Source organism: Pteropus medius, unplaced genomic scaffold (assembly GCF_902729225.1).
Source record: "Pteropus medius unplaced genomic scaffold, Ma_sr-lr_union100, whole genome shotgun sequence".
Classification (NCBI taxonomy): Eukaryota; Metazoa; Chordata; class Mammalia; order Chiroptera; family Pteropodidae; genus Pteropus; species Pteropus medius.
In genome coordinates, this window is record NW_024342467.1 from 12,174,673 (window position 1) to 12,192,990 (window position 18,318).

At 47.3% G+C, this 18,318-nt stretch overlaps 1 protein-coding gene across 4 annotated transcripts in view; it reads right to left on the reverse strand.

Annotated features, from left to right (window-relative positions):
* The window catches only part of GSDME (gasdermin E), a 50,588-nt gene that overhangs the window by 17,944 nt on the left and 14,326 nt on the right, over positions 1–18,318 (reverse strand). For 2 of the 4 annotated variants that reach the window (XM_039862562.1, XM_039862565.1), the window contains exons 4-5: positions 2,475–2,691; positions 647–767 (exon numbers count right to left, since the gene is read on the reverse strand). In XM_039862562.1, the coding sequence (XP_039718496.1) occupies positions 647–767; positions 2,475–2,691 (338 nt within the window). The remainder of the gene's footprint in view (positions 1–646; positions 768–2,474; positions 2,692–18,318) is intronic. The other 2 variants (XM_039862564.1, XM_039862563.1) reach the window with 2 other exon arrangements.

Below are 18,318 nucleotides of genomic sequence, written 5' to 3' on the forward strand. Positions count from 1 at the left end.
AAGAAGCAGTCGGTTTTCTTGGACTCAACACAAGGTCTTCTCAGGAAAAGTGTGAGGGAGGGGCGTGCGCATGTGAGATCGGCGGACACAAGCTAAACCGAAGCCCCTATTGTTTTCAAATGATACAGGATCTCCCAGCTTTGATACACTGGGAGGGCAATGTTTTGGGATTCATACTGGGGGAGAAGGGGGAGACAATAACAGTGATGATGTTATCAACAGCCAAGGAGAAGTACTTCCTAAACAGCCACTGTGCCAGGCACTCCACGTGCCCCAGCTGAGTGAACCCTCTTTGCAGCCCTGTGGGGCCATCTTTCCTCTCCCAGAGATGGGTAAGGCTCGGCAAGATTCACCAGCTGGCCTGAGGCCTCACGGGACAGCGTGGTCTGAGAGCTGGTCCCCAGTCTGTCTGATCGCAGAAGACACATTTTTCACCTTGTGCCATGCTGGTGAAACCTCACCCCCATCCTCCCAATGCAGCCCACTTGTCCCCTTGTCATGGGATGTCCCCAACTCTTCTGATACCTCTTGCCTCATGATCCCCAAAGCCACAGGAGATCCCCTACAAATGTGTATCCCAGGGGAAGATGGGGTATCCCTCAGCATTGGCTCAACCGTCTTGCAAGAGCTCCGAGGGGGCACTCACCAAACTGGCCATTCACTTTCACATACAACTCGATGACGCTGTAGGCAATGGTGGTGGAAGCTGGGATCTCCAACACCACGTCGGTGTCCTTGGTGACAGCCCTATCCTCCGCAGCAGACACCTGTGGGCGAGAGCTCATGTTCCCACCTATGTACTCCGACTCCCCTGGGCCTCTGCCCACCCACACGAGAGGTGCTCAACAAACGCCCATGTAACCAAGTGGAAAGGAGGAGCCAGCCAGCCAGCAGAGGCAAGGATTTCCCCGTTGTTGGCCTCATGATGTGCCCACATATTCTCAAGTAAATGGCCAACCTGGCGGCACAAAAGCGAGATGACAGAGTTTGGGGTACCGGGAAGTTAGGTCTATGGTGCTGAATAAAGGTAATAAATAGGACGAGATAATGTCCCATTTCCCTCATGGAGGATTCTGAAAACTACTCTGAAATCTTAACAAGAATCCTACCCAATCTCAAAGCCTGAGTGGGAGAACCTAGCTGAACTCCCCAAGCGTGCCCATCTAGACCCCTACAGATGGCACAATGTGCTGTTAAACAGGCAAGAGGCTGGAGGGAGGAGAAGCCAGGATGCAAAGGATGGGCAGGAAATGACAAGAAATAAGACACCGAAGCTTTCTCCTTCGAACGCTGTGTGACCCTTGCTCACACTGGCCTGAGGAGAGGAAGACGAGAATCTGTCTGTTGCTCCAACACTGCAGGTGGGAGACCTTTACGAGCAGCCTGACCTGGTCAGGGTGTGATAACAGCTAAAAAATAGATGACTCTTTGGTAAACATAACCCTAATGTTACTACCATACCATGACCTGGTCAGGGTGTGATAACAGGTCAGGCGGGCTCTGGGCCTCTCAGGGGGGCGGTCACCATGGACAGGAATATCGGTAAGGCCAGCTGAAGCCATCTCCCAACAAGCACGTCCCTCATCACTGCTGTCCAGCCCACTCAGCCTACCCACCCAGGGCGGGTGCACTTCCAGACCCATATCTCTGCCTCCGTCCAAACTCAACATTCCTGGTCCTCTGGCAAAGGCCAAACATCAACCCAAGAAATGAATCTCTAGGAATCAGATATCAGGCACCATGGCAACTGGAGAGAAAACAGCTTGGGTTGTTTCCTGCTCCACTAAAGTTCACTACTGGCTCAGGGTCAGTGTGTTAAGACTGTCTACAATTTAATCCAGAAGCATCTGTTTATGCATATATAGATAGACGGAGTATATATCCTTACCTTCCCCAACTCAATACGCAAAGGATTTGAGGCAACTAATGCCTCAGTAACTCTGAGATCCCTGACTCGAGGGTCTCTAGGGGTTATCTGTGCACTGGGCCTGGCCTGTGCCCACTTAAGCCATTTTCTTTTGGGAATGCACCTGACCCAAGCCAGCGTGGCCAATCTGAGCATCCTATTGCCCTGGCCTTGGGGTGGCTTCAGAGTTGGGCGACCAAGATGGTGCCGTGAGATCCAGCCCCGAAGCTCTCTTCCCCCTGGGGTTGCAGCAGGTGGGATGAAAGCCCGGAGCTCTCAAGGAGAGAGGGCGTCAGATGGAACACACTCCCGGGGGACGGGGGGAGCAGGGAGACGCATGAGTCTGCATCCTGGATCCAGCAGTGATGGAAGCCAGCTTACCCCAAACATTTCGATTACATGAGCCAATACATTTGTTCTTATTTAAGCCAATTGGAGCTGGATTTCTCTTAATTTGCTACAGAAAGAGTCCCGATGAATGAAGACACCACCCAACAAAGGCCCCTGACCAAGGTCCCCATGGCTGGAACCAGAGAGAAGCTGAGGCCTCAGGCCTCCGGCCCCGCACCTCTGGCCCCGAGAGGCCTGCACCTCCGCCCCGGGAGGCCTGCACCTGCACCGTCTTGGTTTGGATCCCCACGATGCCACCGCACTTCTCCTCAACCTGGATGTGCTCAGAGATCACACACTTCTGCGTTGTCGCTATCTTCTGTATCAGGACACACAGGACCTCATTCTTCCTCTCCAGCACCTGCTGCAGCACAGGGTTTTTCAGATTTATCGTTCTGAAAAGGAAAAAAATGTCTGGGAGTGGCCTCATGCCTCAGGGGAGACAGACACAGCGTGAATTTAATCCGCACACCACTGGCGGCTGAGGAGTCAATGGGTGACGATCAGCATCGTTTATTTCCTGAGGATGAGAAAGCGGGCAGCTCATCTGGAAAGGCATAAACCAAACTCTCCCGAGGCCACCTGGGAGCTGCCAGGCCTCCAGAGAAAGGCTGGATGTGGAGGGAAGGAGGGGTCCTGTCAAACAGCAGGGCTGCTTGTCAAGGAGAAAGAAAAGAAACCCAACCTGTAATCAGTCTGCCTTATGCCTGGGGACTCTGCTTTGTCATTTAATCAGAGGCGGAGGAACCACAGACATCACAGCCCTGGCCCTGGAAATATAATATTACTGTTTAGGGAATGCTGACCAGTTGCTTCTCACAAAGGAGAGAGGAACAGGCTTAAAGTACAAGTGGCGGTGAAGAAACTGGATTTGAATTAAAAAGGAACATCTTAACCTGTCTGAGCTGGAAGGATGTATGACCTCTCGGAAGGGTTTTTACATCATTTTACAGATGGAGACACTGAGGCCAGTTAGACGTGGCCTGCCCTGGGTCACCTGGCGGAGACTTGGGGCTCCCACGCAGTTCCTCTGGGGAATCTCAAAAAGCTAAATTTCTATCTATAGGAGACAATTTCACACTTAGAAGCAAATGATGAAATAATCTCTCTGGAAAGCTCGTTCAACGCTCTGACTTTATGAAGTGGGCAGGAAGAGAACCAAATTAAAGTTGGTGCCCGCAGGAAAACAATTACAGTATTCATCCTGGGCCTTTTAAACAGTCCAAGGTTAGTTACCTTGAAAAGCTCTGCACCATCCATAACCTGCCCGCCGACCCCCAGGGCAGACAGACCCTCCAGGCTTCAGAAAGTAGCCCCAGAGCTGGAAAGGTCCTGTCTCTGTGTAAAAAAACTGCCTAAAGTGGAAACCACATGTGCCCATCAACAGATGAATGGATAGACAAAATGTGGTATACGCATTCAAGGGGATATTGCTCAACCATAAAAGGAATAAAATTCTGACACATGCTACACAACATGAATGAACTGTGAAGACATTATGCTGAGTGCAGTAAGCCATACCCCAAAGGGCAGATATTGGATGATTCTACTTATACAAAATATCTAGACTAGGCAAATTCATGGTGACACAAAGTAGATTCGAAGTGACCAGGAGTGGGGGAGGAGGAATGGGAGTCCTTGCCGGATGGCTACAGAGGTTCTGTTCGAGGTAATAAAGTCCTAGAAAGGGAGAGTGGTGTTGGCTGCACGACAGTGTGATTGTACTTAATGACACTTAAAAATGGTTAAAATGACAAATTTTATGTCCTATATATTTTATCACAATAAAAAAAAAAAGTAAAAACATGAAAAACTGTTCCATCTCAGCGGTGGTCAAAGAAATGCAAATTACAACAATGTTTCACACATATTAAATCCTTACTAAAAATAAAATGACAACATCAACAACAACAAAAAAGCCTCCCAATGCCTTCCTCCACTCACAGGAAGGCATACAAAGCGGGGCTTAAAGCCTGACCAGAGGAGGTTCAACCCCAGCTCTGGCCCTCTGGTTGGGTGACCTTGAGTGACCTACTCCCCCTCTGCACCTTGGTTCTCTCACGGATACACTGATAGGAAGGACACTTTCCCTGTGGGATTGTCACAGGGAGGAGGTAACATGTGGTGAGCACAATGTCAGGTGCCACACAAACACGAGCTGACTCCTTCCTGTGTTCCTCTACTGAGGCCCCCAAACAAAGCCACAACGTGCGCACTCAGTGGGAATTATGGGCTATTTAATTGGGTTAGAGGTACTTTTTCATGTCACTTGCTTAGAAACCCGCAATGGCTATATCGCATCTCAACCCCTCCCCCAAGCTATGAGGCCTCGTGAGCTGGCCCTCTTCCCCCCACTCAATCCCACCTTCTGCTTTCTCTCTGTGCCTTAAACACACCAGGTGTATGTCCGGCCCCACAGCCTTAAAACTATGTCCGCACAAGCCCATCTCACTGATGCGTGTCACCTCCTGGGGAAGCAGGCGTTCCCTGCTCACTGTCATGGTGTCACACCCTAAGACCTCTTCTCTGGAAAGCATAGTTCCAGATGATACTTGTCTAGCCCATTCATTTATTTGTTCAGGATTTGTTTTCTCCCTCTACACCAGGGGACCCCAACCTCCCGGCGTGAACCGGTACCAAGCCGTGGCCTGTTAGGAACCGGGCTGCACAGCAGGAGGTGAGCAGCAGGCAAGCTAGAGAAGCTTCATCCGCATGTGCAGCCGCTCCCCAGCGCCAGCATCACCGCCTCAGCCCCACCTCAGATCACCAGGCATCAGATTCTCATAGGAGCACCAGACCCTGGTGTCAAAAAAAACTGGGGACCGCTGCTCTAGACTATAAACGCCATGAAAGTCAGGCTATGCCCATCCTGACTATTCTCTCAGGACAGTGTCTACTGCATATACAGCAACGACTTGATATATATATTCGGAATAAATGGTTAAATGAAACTTGTGGGTTTTTTCTTCTTTTCCATGTGCCTTAATGAATGTGTAAATGTGTGAGTCTACATGCATCTGGGTGTGAGAAAGAGAGAGCATATGGAAGGGGGAGGAAATGGAAGGCTGGCAGTGTGTTTGAAAGACCGAAACGGAGATGGAAGGCTCTTCCTAAGAGACTGTTTGCTCCTAGAGGCTCGGGCTTTGAAGGTGAGCACCCGCGTGCCCACCAGCGAGAACCGCGTCTGACTCGATCCACTCCCACGTGCCCCTCCGTCTGCCCCGCACAGTTCCATCTTCCACGGTCTTGAAAATCGACTCCCTCTGTTACATACAGTTCAGGCTTTGGCTCGTCCCCACGTGCACACACACGCGAGGCAGCGACTCCCTGTCTACAGCCCCAGAACTAACTGCAGAGGAAGGGCGGAAGGCCGCCTTGAGGAGTCTGAAGCAATTCTGCTGTGTGCCTTAAACAGACCCACTAAAACGCTCCATGCTGTCTTAGCCAATGTTAAATTGTTTGGAAAGAAAAACTCAGCCTAGACCACCCAAGACTCCATTGCCTAAGATGCCTACCTCTCTCCAAAATCCCCACGTCACCCCACCCCACCCCAAACACCAGAAGAAGGAAGGAAAATGTCAGTTGCAGGAACGTGACTTTCTTCTGCATCTCATGGTGGGATAGTCCTGACATGCTGCCAGGGTCCACCTAGCACATGCGAGGCTTTGCTGCCCAAAGAATGGCCCCGGAGGGGTGGCCCCACCATGGGGCGGGGGACAGAAGCTTGACCAGGGACATGGCCCATCTCCGAGGCTAAGATTTTGGTGCCTGGAGAGGAGCAAGTAACATGGCTACAACTCATCAAGCTGACTAGAAATGCTCTCTTAAGCTGCAAGGGCAGGCAGGCAGCCACCACGGGCAGCACGCTCACCCAGGCGGCCGGGACTGTTTCCTGGGACAGTGCTGCCACCTTTTGGAAACTGAAAGCTGGTCAAACCTACTGATCTTAGGAGAGGGCTGGAGAGGAGACCTGGTGTAGACAGATTGTAAGCTAATCATCAGCGGATATGGGTGCTCCTTTGACCCTTTGCAAAGCAATCTCTAGAGGGAATCCTTCCCCAGGCTCCTCCCCTTGGCTACCATCACATGACCGCAATCAGTGACAGGACCCGAAACAGCTCATGGGAGCCGGATCCTGGCTCTTTCCCTCCTCAGAACAGGAATCACTGTGTGATGGGACTCCCCAGGGTCCATCAGGTGGGGGGAAAAAGCCATAATTCGATGTAATTAATTAACATTTACAATCCTATATAATTCGTTATGTGCATTTAAAGGAAGTCCACGGTTTCTTCAGACTAAACGGGCTCAAGTAACAAAAAAGTTTAAAAGCCTAGACTAGGGGTTTCATAGATGAGAAACAAGGAGTCCCAGAGAGGTTGACCATAGTAACTAAAGTCACACAGCTAAGAGACCCAGGTTGCTCCTCCACAAAGCCCCGCCCAGCCAGGCAACCCGCACCTGCCGTCCTCCTCCGGGAGAGGGCATCCTGTGGCTATACTGGGAATTTGACCTTCATCTCTAGTTAGCTCTTGGACTGCTGTGTCCATTTCAACATGTCAATATTTTGCTCGCCTAGCTAGACCGCGGCTGAGGGCTGGAAGGAGGTTTTATATCTAAGTCCTCCTGGAAATTTTTTTCATAATATCTATACATGCCTGTTCTCCCTGACCCCATCTCCTGATTGCTGCAGCCATTGGCCCTTAGAAAATTCTTCCTCAGTTTTCCCGATTCCCTCCATGTCTTCTAGGTCCTCTAAACCAGCGAACAAATGCACAGAATGTCGTTAGAAAGAGACACAAAACTATAAACAGTGGTTGCCTCGGGGGTGGGACTAGATGGCTGGGAGGCCAGGGGCTGGAGACTTTTTACTTTTTCTCTCCTGACCCCTTAACAATAAAACCATGTGAACATATCAATTATTCAAAAAAAATTTTTTAATTAAAAAAACCTCTGTACAGACTGTAAGCCCCTGGAAGAAAGAATACCCTGCTCCTTTATTGGTGCCTAAGACCTATGCTATCCACCCACTTGGCAGGTAAAGGCACAAGTTATCATAGAAAATGCTAAAGGGCAGGGTTGGAATAACACTGTCTTTCCCGGTCCGGCCTGGGGTCAGTGCCCACAGAGAGGAGAAATGGGCCAGCTCTCCCACCAGAAAATGCGCAGCCAGAAGGTCCTCATCCTCTTCACACATATTTATAAGGACGTATTTTTCACTACAACCCAAGGTGCCTCTCCCTTCCTGGGAGATGGCACTAGGAGAGCGGAGAACACAGAGACAGATGTGTAGTGTAACTAATTTTAAAGGGCTGGACCCAAAGGAACACATCTGGAGTCAAGTGAAAGGGAGTCACACTAACGGAGAGAAGGGTGCCTGTTCCTCACCCAGTAGGCATGCCGATCCCCTACCCCATTTTTCTGTGGGACCATCCTCCCTCTGTGTACCTGGCAGCTCCATGTAACACGGCACCTGCTGTCAGCCTGGTGGCTCCCAGCTTTACCTTCTACTTGCTGGGTTACCACCTCCTGTCTGTGAGCCTCAGTTTGCACATCTGTAAAAGTGAGAATTGGCTATGAGGCTGATTTTAGTGTAGTCTTTCATAAAGTGACCCACATCGGGCCCATCTGTAAATGTTTCTTTCCTTCCGCTATTGGCAGGGAAGTCAAACTGAGATCCCTTTCCAGGCTGGTCAGATACATGGCCACAGTTTTCAGGGTGCCTCAAGAGGTGAGCCCTTGGCCAGGGAGCAGACACTGAAAGCAATTAAGAAACCGGCTCCATGCCTAAAGGACAGGAGTTGGCTGGAAGAGGCGACCAGGCGGAGCTGCTGGGGAGCAGCAGGCTGGACAGCAGCCAGGAAGAGGGGCTCAGAGCCCGGAGCCTGCTGGGAAGCAGGCCGTGGGCCAGGGTGGCCAGCAGTGAGACAGACTCCCCTCCTGAAGCACCTAAAAGCGCCCCAGGCCCAGCCCTAGTGACGCTGCCTCCTCGCCCAGCCTGAAGATTTAATTTCCATCCTCTCTCCTCCTCAGGCTTCGAAAGCCAAAACGCAAGCCCACAGAGAAGAAACCCAGAGAAGACTGTTAAAATGCTAACGCTATCCAAAAGGAGGGAAAGAGCTTTCTTTTTCAAAGCATAAATGCAGGCCTGGGGTCCCTCCTAGAGGAGACGAGGGGAGAGCATGCTCCCTCGTGTAGACCCCCCCTCGAAACTCATCATTCAGCACCACAAACAACTGTCACGTGCCAGACGCTGGGGATCTCTGAGTGAGCGAGGCGGAGGCAGTCCCTGGTGGCACGGCCCTCCCGGGTAACCGCCCTCGAGGATAACACATACTAGAGGGATGAAGTTTCTGACGGAGTTTTGATGAGGATCTCCGAAAAGTAGGGTACGTTACGACAAAGTAGGAGCCATCGGCTTTTGTCCAGTCTGCTGTGAAGAAATGATCGAACTACAAGGGCTCAGGGATTACCGTTCTGAGTGGAAAACCAGTTCCACTTTGATACGCCCCCTCTGACCGATCCAGCCACCGTTGCTCAGGACCCTGAGACTGAGTGAAGGCCGGGAGGGGCAGGAAGCTGTGAATGGCTTGCCGTGTCTCCACAGGCTGGGAGGGAGGCGGTCCTGATCACCCAATCTAATCTGGCATCTGCACTCAGAAACGGAGACGGTGTCTCTCATTGGTCAGACTCACCTGAGTCACATGGCATATTAGCGGCAAAAATCAGGACACACAGTCTTGTGACTCTTGTAGTTTTGCACTTCCCACAACACTAAACACTGACAGCCAGAGGCACAGGGTACAAATGCACTCTGAAGAAATTGCAAGACGGCAGGAACCGGTTTCAACATCTCCCCAGAAACAGAGATTGGAACATTGAAAAGAGCCCAGAGACGGTGGCCGGCCTGCTACTGGGAGAGCATCAATCAACAGACACGTGAACGCACACTGATGATTAAGGCTTTTGTAACTTAGGCATTTTCCTGAAAGGGTTTTGATTTACTGGCTGACGCCATGGTGAAGGAAGTAAGTGTGTGTCCACGGAGCAGCTGTAGAGTGGAAAAATTAGAAACGCTATTTAGATTACGCCCTTGCACGTGGCCTGTTCACTTGGCTTTGGTCTTCTGACATTTCATTAAGCCGCAGTCTGCTTCTCTTGTGATAGCCAACCTGTTCCATCTACAGACGCAGCAAAACACCCACCACGCTGTGACTAGAGTTTAATTTCGGTAGCCACCTACTAAAATCCTGAAACGCAGAGGCCATGCTGCAGCCATCTGCCTGGGTACCCCTCCAGGGGACACTCTTTGCCCCGTTTAAAGTCTGTAGGCTCCTTGAAAGGGAAAGAGAGGGAAGAGGGACCTGGACCGTTTCTACAGGCGCTGCCCTGAGCAGCTGGGCCCAGAAGGCTCTGACCGGCCCCCTACCCTCCGAGTGCAGTGTGCCACTAGCTGCCACCCCATTTTGTTTGGGTTTGGGGGGCTGGGGCTGAGGATGGAGGTGGGGGACTCAGCCCCGCAGATGAGTCTCTTGGCCAATCCCAGTGACCCCATTGTTCTTAGCAGTGGCTGGCATAAGATGGGGCATCCATGGCAATTCTGGCCACTGAGACCTGAGGAAAAGTCTGTTGGGGTTTTCTGGGAAGATTTTTCTCTCTTAAAAAGAGGCATAACAAAGAGACCACTTTTCCGCCTCTGGACCTTGCTGTCTGCAGTGCAGCCATTTGGGGACCAAGAAGAGAATGAGGCTGCTGTGGAAGCTGCCATAGGGGGGCTCCACTGAGCTCCTGGATTCACTATCTACCTTCGACAAAGTTAAGGGTGACCCATCCCTATCTCGCGATGTTTTCTTATGTGAGGTAATTACAGATGTCCTTTGCAACTAGAGACCCCCTAACTGGCTCATGAAGTTACTGTCACCCTTATTTCACAGAGGGACATGAGGCAGAGAGAGCTCATAACCAGTGACCCAGGGCTCATGGCTATTAAGAGTCAGGATGAGAACACAGCTGAGCATGTCCGACCCTGAAGCCCAGTATCCTTCCGTCTTCCCTCTCCTTCCTGGACCTCCTTTGGGGCCTGCATACACAAGGTACTTAATAAGCGCTCGTTAACGAACAAAGAGCCTTTCTGCTCAACCCTCCTGTGAGAGCTCCCCAGAGACCAGCAGCAGATCCTCCGGGAAACTGGAGCAGCCATCACGGGCTGGCTCCTTACGACAGATCCAAAGTCTCCATTTCAACCATAAAAAAAGAAAACTTCCACACACCAGAGATGCTCAACCAGGAGCCAGAGCCAGGGGCGGGAAATCTCTAGAGACCTGAGCTACTAAGTCCTGGGGCTTCCACTTTCATAGAGAAAAGCCTTGCGCATGCGCAGAAGCGCTCTCGCGCTGGCTCTCAAAGTTAACCACACAATTACCAAAGTCACCAGGCCACCCCCACAGTGGGACTGCCCCACTTCTGTCTGCATTGTACTCTTATATAACAGCTTATCTCACTCACATACGACAAGGAAGCGAAAGAAGGAGGAAATGAGCCATTCCAGACCTTCGACCTTTAGGATGGAGTAATTAATTAACTGCCACCGGTTGGTGAGATGCAGCAGGTCTGCCAGAGGATAAACCAAACGAAGCTGAGGCAGGAGCCCTTGGGACATTTGTCTCTTTCCAAACTCTGTGCATCAGCGGCTGCACTGGGAAAATCACGTGTTTTCTGGACCTGGGCTTAAAGCTTGAGTCCAGGCAAACTAATTAACTTCTGCATTTCAGGCTCCTCAGATATAAAATGAAGAATAACCAATTATTCTTTCAACCAGAGTTTAGTATGCTGCAGGGCCCGACGGTGAATACGAAGACATTCCAGGGGGGAGAGAGACGTGTAATCAGGCGGTTACTACATGCATTATCACACAGTGTGATTCGTGTCTCAAGAGGGGACTTGTGGGGTGATATGGCTCCTGAAGAAGTGAGGGCTCATGTGAAGGCTGGGTGACGGGGAGGGAGGCAGTCTGTGTGTGTCCTTCTGTGTGTCTGTGTGGACAGGGGCGAAGGAGCCTTCAGACAAAGGCTTGGAGGTAAGAAAGAGCCTGGGATATTAGTCCCAGGAATTGACATAAGTTCAAGGACTGGCCTGGAGGGTGTGAGAGGAGAATGGTGAGAAAGGGTGCTGAAGAGCAAAAGCAGTGCCCTGTCAGCCAGAGGCGGGTGTGTCATCCTAGGACAGTGGAGAGCACAGAAGGCATAAGCTCAGCAGTAACATGATCTCACTGGCTTCTGAGCAGAGAATCCACTGGAAGGGGTGAGACCGGGCAGAAAGATGAGCCAGAAGACCCTGTGGACATCCAGGTAAGAGATGGTGGAGGCTGAGACAATGGGAACAGGTAAGACCGATATTTAAGAGGTAGATTCGACTGGTGAGAGACTAAGTGTAGAAACGAAGATGAGGAATGAGCCACGTCTGAAACTCAGATTTCCGGCTGAGACAACTACACTTAGGCCTCACCAACCAGCACTTCAGAGGGAGGTGGGCAGAGACGCAGGTTTATAGAAAAGATGAGATGTTCAGTATGAGTACAGTCCTTGTGTCACTGTGTGAAAAGCCCAGGTGGAATAAATGTCTGCTCACCTGAATTCTAACTCCTGACTCATTATATACCGTATCTCGTCAATTCTAAAACACACATATGTTTTTCACATCTTCACATCTCTGAAATTGGGATGTTTTAGAATTGACAGGCGGCATGGTTTGACCGGCAGTGTTCTTTCCTTGGTGGTACATAAAATAGTGGTGCATCTTACAATGGATGACATCTTGGATGTGACGAAATACAATAATGTCTATCGATCTTAGAAGGAAAGAATATTTGAATGTCTCACCTTAGGATTTAAATCCTACCTCGTTCTAAAAGGTAGCCTTTCAAAGTAAAGCTCACAGGACGGGACAATTTCTGTAAAAAGACAGAAACTACTCCCAAGATCAAATATTGGAAAGAATCCCCAGAAAGCCCTTCTCTCGTGCAGGAGGGTTATCAGCTAGCTGGGATTACACTGTGAATAAAAGCAACAGAAGGTCAAACAAAATTTCAGCATCTCCTCGTCCTAAGAACTAAGACCAACACCGGGAAACAGAATGATTTAGAAAAAAATGCCTGTAAATTGACTGATTTCAAACAGCACCGAGATGGGTATGGCCTGAAGGGCTGGGTCTCAGGAAAGACATCTTTTAGAAAGAGTTGATTTGATGGGGCCTTGACAGCTTCATGGCTGCTCTTCCCACAAAGAATGTGATGAAAGATAAGGCCCATTAATATCTTACTGATATTGTTCAAGGGCTTCATACACCTTTCTTTAAGTATTGAACAAGCATCTCCTTTGACAAACGAAACATGCACAGAGAACTTTCCTGACTTTCCCGTGGCACAGCTACACATCTGGGTCTTCACTCACTTTGGGAAAAGCCAGGCTTCTGCCATATGTAGGGACCAGAAAGTACTTGGTCCTGTCTTCCACAGTGCGGCTGTCTGCCTCCTCTGGAGACGCGAAATGCTGCGGGTCAGACACTCTGTGGACCTTACTTCATCTCTCATCTTCCTGCCCCATCGCCGAACGCTAAGCCACACCTTTCCTTCCCATAGCTCTGACCTTTCTCTGCGTTTGTAACCTGGCTCTACCTGGAGCTAGTAATCATAGCGAAAATTGTAAACGTGTTCACACTAACAGCTATAATTAATGAGAACTTGCCATGTGCCAGGTGCAGTTTACATCCTTTGTTTATATTCTCTCATTTAATTCTCACACTAACACTTTGGGAACACAAATCCCATTTTGTTAATGAAATCCTGGGCAGTGAAGGCAGAAAAAGTTGGCTCCTATGTCTTGGTTTAAAGAAAAAGATCTTTTTTTAAGCTGGGGGAGTGGGAGGGAGTGTATTAGTGTTTGTTATGTGATTCCTTATACTTCCATGTTTCCACAACTAATTTTTTTTCATTTAAAAAACAAGGAGGCTGAAGTTTGCCACTCTGCAATTGGTCTAAGAATACCCGCACCCACCAACACCCAGAGAAGAGCATGAAAAGGTGCTGCTGGCTGCTCCCACCCCCAGACCCGGGGTGCCTTCAGCTGTTTGTTTTGACCCCTTAAAAGCTGTCCCTGAAAGAGAAAAAGAGAGAGAGAATAAACAAAAGGACCAGATTCAAAAAACTTGTTCTCCAAGTACATGTGGCCAGAGGTCTTTAAATTGTTAGACACAAATTTCTATTTATTAAAAATAATGATGCCAGCACTGAGTCGAGCACGAAGGCAAACGGAATGATTTTCAAACCCTCTGCTGGGCACAGGGCAATTTATCAAGTAGAAAAGACCAGTACCAAGAAAGACGCGTGCCCTCAAATCCCTTCCTGCAGAAAAACTCCCAAATAAAGAGTTGATGGCTCATTGAAACAGTAGTCATGAGAGCTACAGCAATCACTTGAGCAAGGTCAAATGTGGGACATAATAAACAGCAGCATTTAACATTTTTTCTCGCATGTAAAACTTGTAGAATTTGGAAGTATTTAGATATGACTTTTGAGCATAAGTTTTAAATATTTTTTTATGAAGGTTTATCATTGCCATCTATTGCTTGCACTTCATAAAAATCTTAACTTCTAATTATCACGTATTCATAGAAAAATGTAATCTGTTTCACCAAAATTTGCTTTACAATACGACAAAGAATGAGAGTGGGATCTGCCTGAATGGTAATACCCACCTCGACCCCTACACAGCCAGGACAGCACAAAACGGTGCCATCTCTGGGACCCGGCTAGGACCGAGGCCCTGGACACACAGGAAAGGAGCTGGCGTGTGTTCTCCAGAGTCCACTCACTTCTGACATTTCACCTACAGCCGAGGAATCCGAAGCCAGGGGCAGAAGTGACAGACCAAGCCTAGGACAATTATTTACCAAGAATAAACTTCCCCAGACCCTAGGAGATTAGACGCAATAAATCGGCGGTAGAGATGGGGTGGGTGTGGCAGTTATACTTGAGGCAGTGACACGTGGCTGCTGACGATGGAAGATGAGGCAGAAAAAATAGAGTTTATTACAGGATAATACTGGATCCTAAGAATAAAACATGAATTTGAGTCATTACAGAAAGGTCACCATAAATGTGTTGTCAAGGAAAAGAAGGAGAAGGAGAAACAGATGCGAGCCGTCTCAGCATGGTTTCCATCAAGAACGTTTCAAGAGAAACACAGAGTTCTCATTCACAGCGAGCCTGGGCGGTGAATTCTTGCGGAATGCTCTTGTGCCCAACAATGCCAGATAAATGTTATATACAAACGCCTTCGTTTTTTTCAAGGATAGATGAAGTTTGTTTTTGAGATGGGCACAAATCTTGCAGACAATAAAGCTAATACTCTGGATTCTGAGGGCTAAAGTAACTTATCTACAGATGACGACTTATCTAAATTGACAAATAAAAATAACTGACTGCAAGTAACCCCTCGAGAACGTACAGTACTTAAGCATTACTAATTACCACGCCCAAGTCACATGTGTATCAAACAGCGTCCTACCAATCCAATGATATTATGGGAGTCCAAAGACAAGCAGATGCTGTAGATAAGAATTTATTACTCCAGTGCCAAGTAACAAGAATGTTAGCCTTACGTAGCTCCGTCCCATGGTCAAGAGACTTGTCCCTCCCTGTACCTCCCCAGGCTCCCCTGAGCTCACTGATACCTCTTAGCAATAGAACAAGAAGGAGGTGACTCTGTGATAAGACACCTCTTCCAGTTCTAGACTTTAAATTTGTTCTTTAGCATGTGCCTTGTATCAACGCCCCGGCCCCGCCTCTCCCCCAGGCCACCCCTTCCCTATCACCTCTACGATGAACAGGATTCATGAAGACCCTCCCAAGGTGATCTCATCCCTGTCTGTGGACATCTCCAGGTTGGCGCTCTGAGCTTTTCACGTGGGCTTGCTCAGGATAGCGCTCAGTCCACTGTGCAAGCCCCAGGTACCCTCCCTGGGGATCTACATTCATGCCTTTGCCTTCACATTCTCTGCTATAATTTTAACTACTTTTCTTCAGCCAGTTTCTTTGCTTCATAGTCACTTCAAGCATGATTTAGAGGAAAGAACAAGAGCTTTGGAGCCAGAAAATCCTGGGTAGAATCCCAGGATTCAATTTATATAAATCGAGCTCTGGGACTAGAACAAGTTACTCCTCCTCCCTGAGACTTAGATCCGTAAACGTAAAAGGAGGCACTGTGCAGAGTAAATGAGGTGACGTCTGCCAAGAGCCTGGCACACAGTAGGTGCTCACCGGATGCTCGTTTCCATCCCCTCTCTCTCTCTCTCTCTCTTGTCCCCACTTATAACTGCTGGCCCCAGCTTTTTTCTCTTCAGAATATTTCCTCCCATCTTGACTCACTGACTGCTCTCCATATGCTTCCTATTGGCATGATCTTCTACACCTGAATCATGAAGAGTGTTTGAAAAACCTATACTAGGAAATGTGATTATCGAGCACTGCCAAACTGTGGTTTTTGAAATCGAAATAACAAGACTGAAAAATAAGGGTAAGCTATAGAGGGCTGTCTAAAGGCTGAGGGGACACTCCCGGCCGGCCTGTCCCTCTTCCTCTTTATTTGCCAGACTTAGCAAAGAAAAACGCAGGATGCCCGACAAAATTTTATTTTCAGATAAACAACAAACACTTTTCTAGTATGTCACAAGTATTGTTATAGAAAATGAAAACACCTCTCTAGCAAAGAAGAAAAGCAGTAGAGAAAGGAAAAGTAAGATTATGACTGTCAGAGAAAGAGGTGGCTGTCCCTTCCACCTGGTGTCACCAGAGAGAGCTTAAAATTATCTGACCAAAAAGGAATTCCTGCCAGAGTCCTAAGTCAGTGTTATCTTGGGGTGCTAGAAAGTACAAAGAGGCAAGACTCAAATAATGGCCATAAGTTTTCAACACTATTAAGCATCAGAGGTTAGTGGAGAGATGAATGAGTTTTGAAGACTGCAGTTGCTCAGGCATTCTCAATGTCTGTACAAAATCTGCCCGCAAAATGTGTGATAACTGAGTTTTATGGTATTTTTTACTTACTGATTTTTTTAAACATAATTTCATTTGATGAGCGAACATATTTTATATTTTGTATAATCCTAAGAACATTGGAAAAGAAATAAGCCACCCTTACTTAAATATAAGTATTCTCTTAATTATTTGGATTTGCATTTTCTGTTTTAAAAGAAAAAGGGTGACATGATACATGGAAATGCATATACATTACTGTACAAACTGAAATATCATCTCTTCAGGATTATTGTTATAACCTCTCAAATTGCCCATCCAGTTTCAACCATCAGCCAGACGAACCTTCTAAAACATAGTAAGTCAGATCATGTCAGGTTCCTTCTCAAAGTCTTACAGTGGCTTTTCAGCTCACTCCAAGTAAGAGTTAAAGCCTTTCCAATGGCCTGCAAGGTCCTACAGGACTTGCCGCCCACTCCCTTTACCCACTCTGACATCATCTCCTCTTGCGTGGCTTACTCAGTTCCAGCTGCACTGACCTCTGCCCACAACATTCTTGCCCAGTATACCCCTAAGCTTGCTCCCTCCCCAACTTCAAATCTTTGCTTCAATGTCCATTTCTGCAGGATGCCGTCTCTGGCCACTTTTAAAAATCATAGCCCTGATTTCTGGCACACCTTAGCCCCCTTCTCTGCTATATTTTTCTCCATTCCACCAATCTCCATCAACCTACTATATATTTTCCTTAGTTGGACATTTTGTGTCTTTTCCCCCTAAAATATAGGGCAGAAATGTTGGCATTTTTTTCACCGCAACATCCCCTTTATGTAGAATAGTACATAGTACCTAACAGGCACTCAAGAAAATTATTTATTGAATGTCCAATAATCGTAATGTAAAAATAATGATGAATTATACTCAGGTAAAATGTATTTGCTGAAAGCTGAAAAGTGAATAAGTGTGGGGTTTTTTCCAAGACTTCAATGTTGAAAGCCAGGTCTTCCCCTAAAGCTTCTCACTTGCCTTCTTCTTCTCCTAGTCAGAAAATTATGAAGAGCCAGAGGGAGTTGTGATTTTCCTACTTCTGATATTAATATTCAAAAATATAGGACAGAGCATTCTTGCTGTTAGCATTTATAAATCCTATGATTTTTTTAAAAGTGCATATTTGCCTGCAATAACATCCTTTTAAATACTTCTCAGGTCTTCATCCTCAGGCTAAGAGCAGTTAAGAAATTCCAGACTAAAGAATGAGCTACTCAATCAAGTAAAGGAAGAAAAGTGAAAAATATACAACTATGTGGAGGCTAAATAACATGCTACTAAACAATGAATGGGTTCACAATGAGATCAAAGAAGAAATCAAAAAATACCTTGAGACGAATGAAAAATGAGAACCCAATGATCCAAAATCAATGGGACACAGTGAAAGCAGTTCTAAGAGGAAAATGTATAGCCATACAGGCCTACCTCAAGAAACAAGAAAAGTCTCAAATAAACAATATAACTTTACACTTAAAAGAACTAGAAAAAGAAGAAGAAACAGACCCAAAGTGAGTAGAAAGGAGAGAATAAAGATTAGAGTGTAAATGAAAGAAATAGAATCTAAAAACAAAGTACAAAAGATCAATGAAACCAAGAGCTGATTCTTTGAGAGATTAACAAAATTGATAAACCTTTAGCCAGACTCATTAAAAAAAAAAAAAAGAGAGAGGGACCAAATAAAATCAGAAATGAAAGACGAGACCAACACCACAGAAATAAGGAAATAACTATGAACAATTATATGCCAATAAATTGGACAACCTGGAAGAAATGGATAAGTTCCTAGAAATATACACTTTCCAAGGAAGAAACAGAAAATCTGAACAGACCAATAATTACTAACGAAATCAAATCAGTAATCAAAAAACTCCCAACAAACAAGAGCCCTGGATCGGATGGCTTCACCGGTGAATTTTACTAAACATTCAGAAGAGAATTAATACAAATCCTT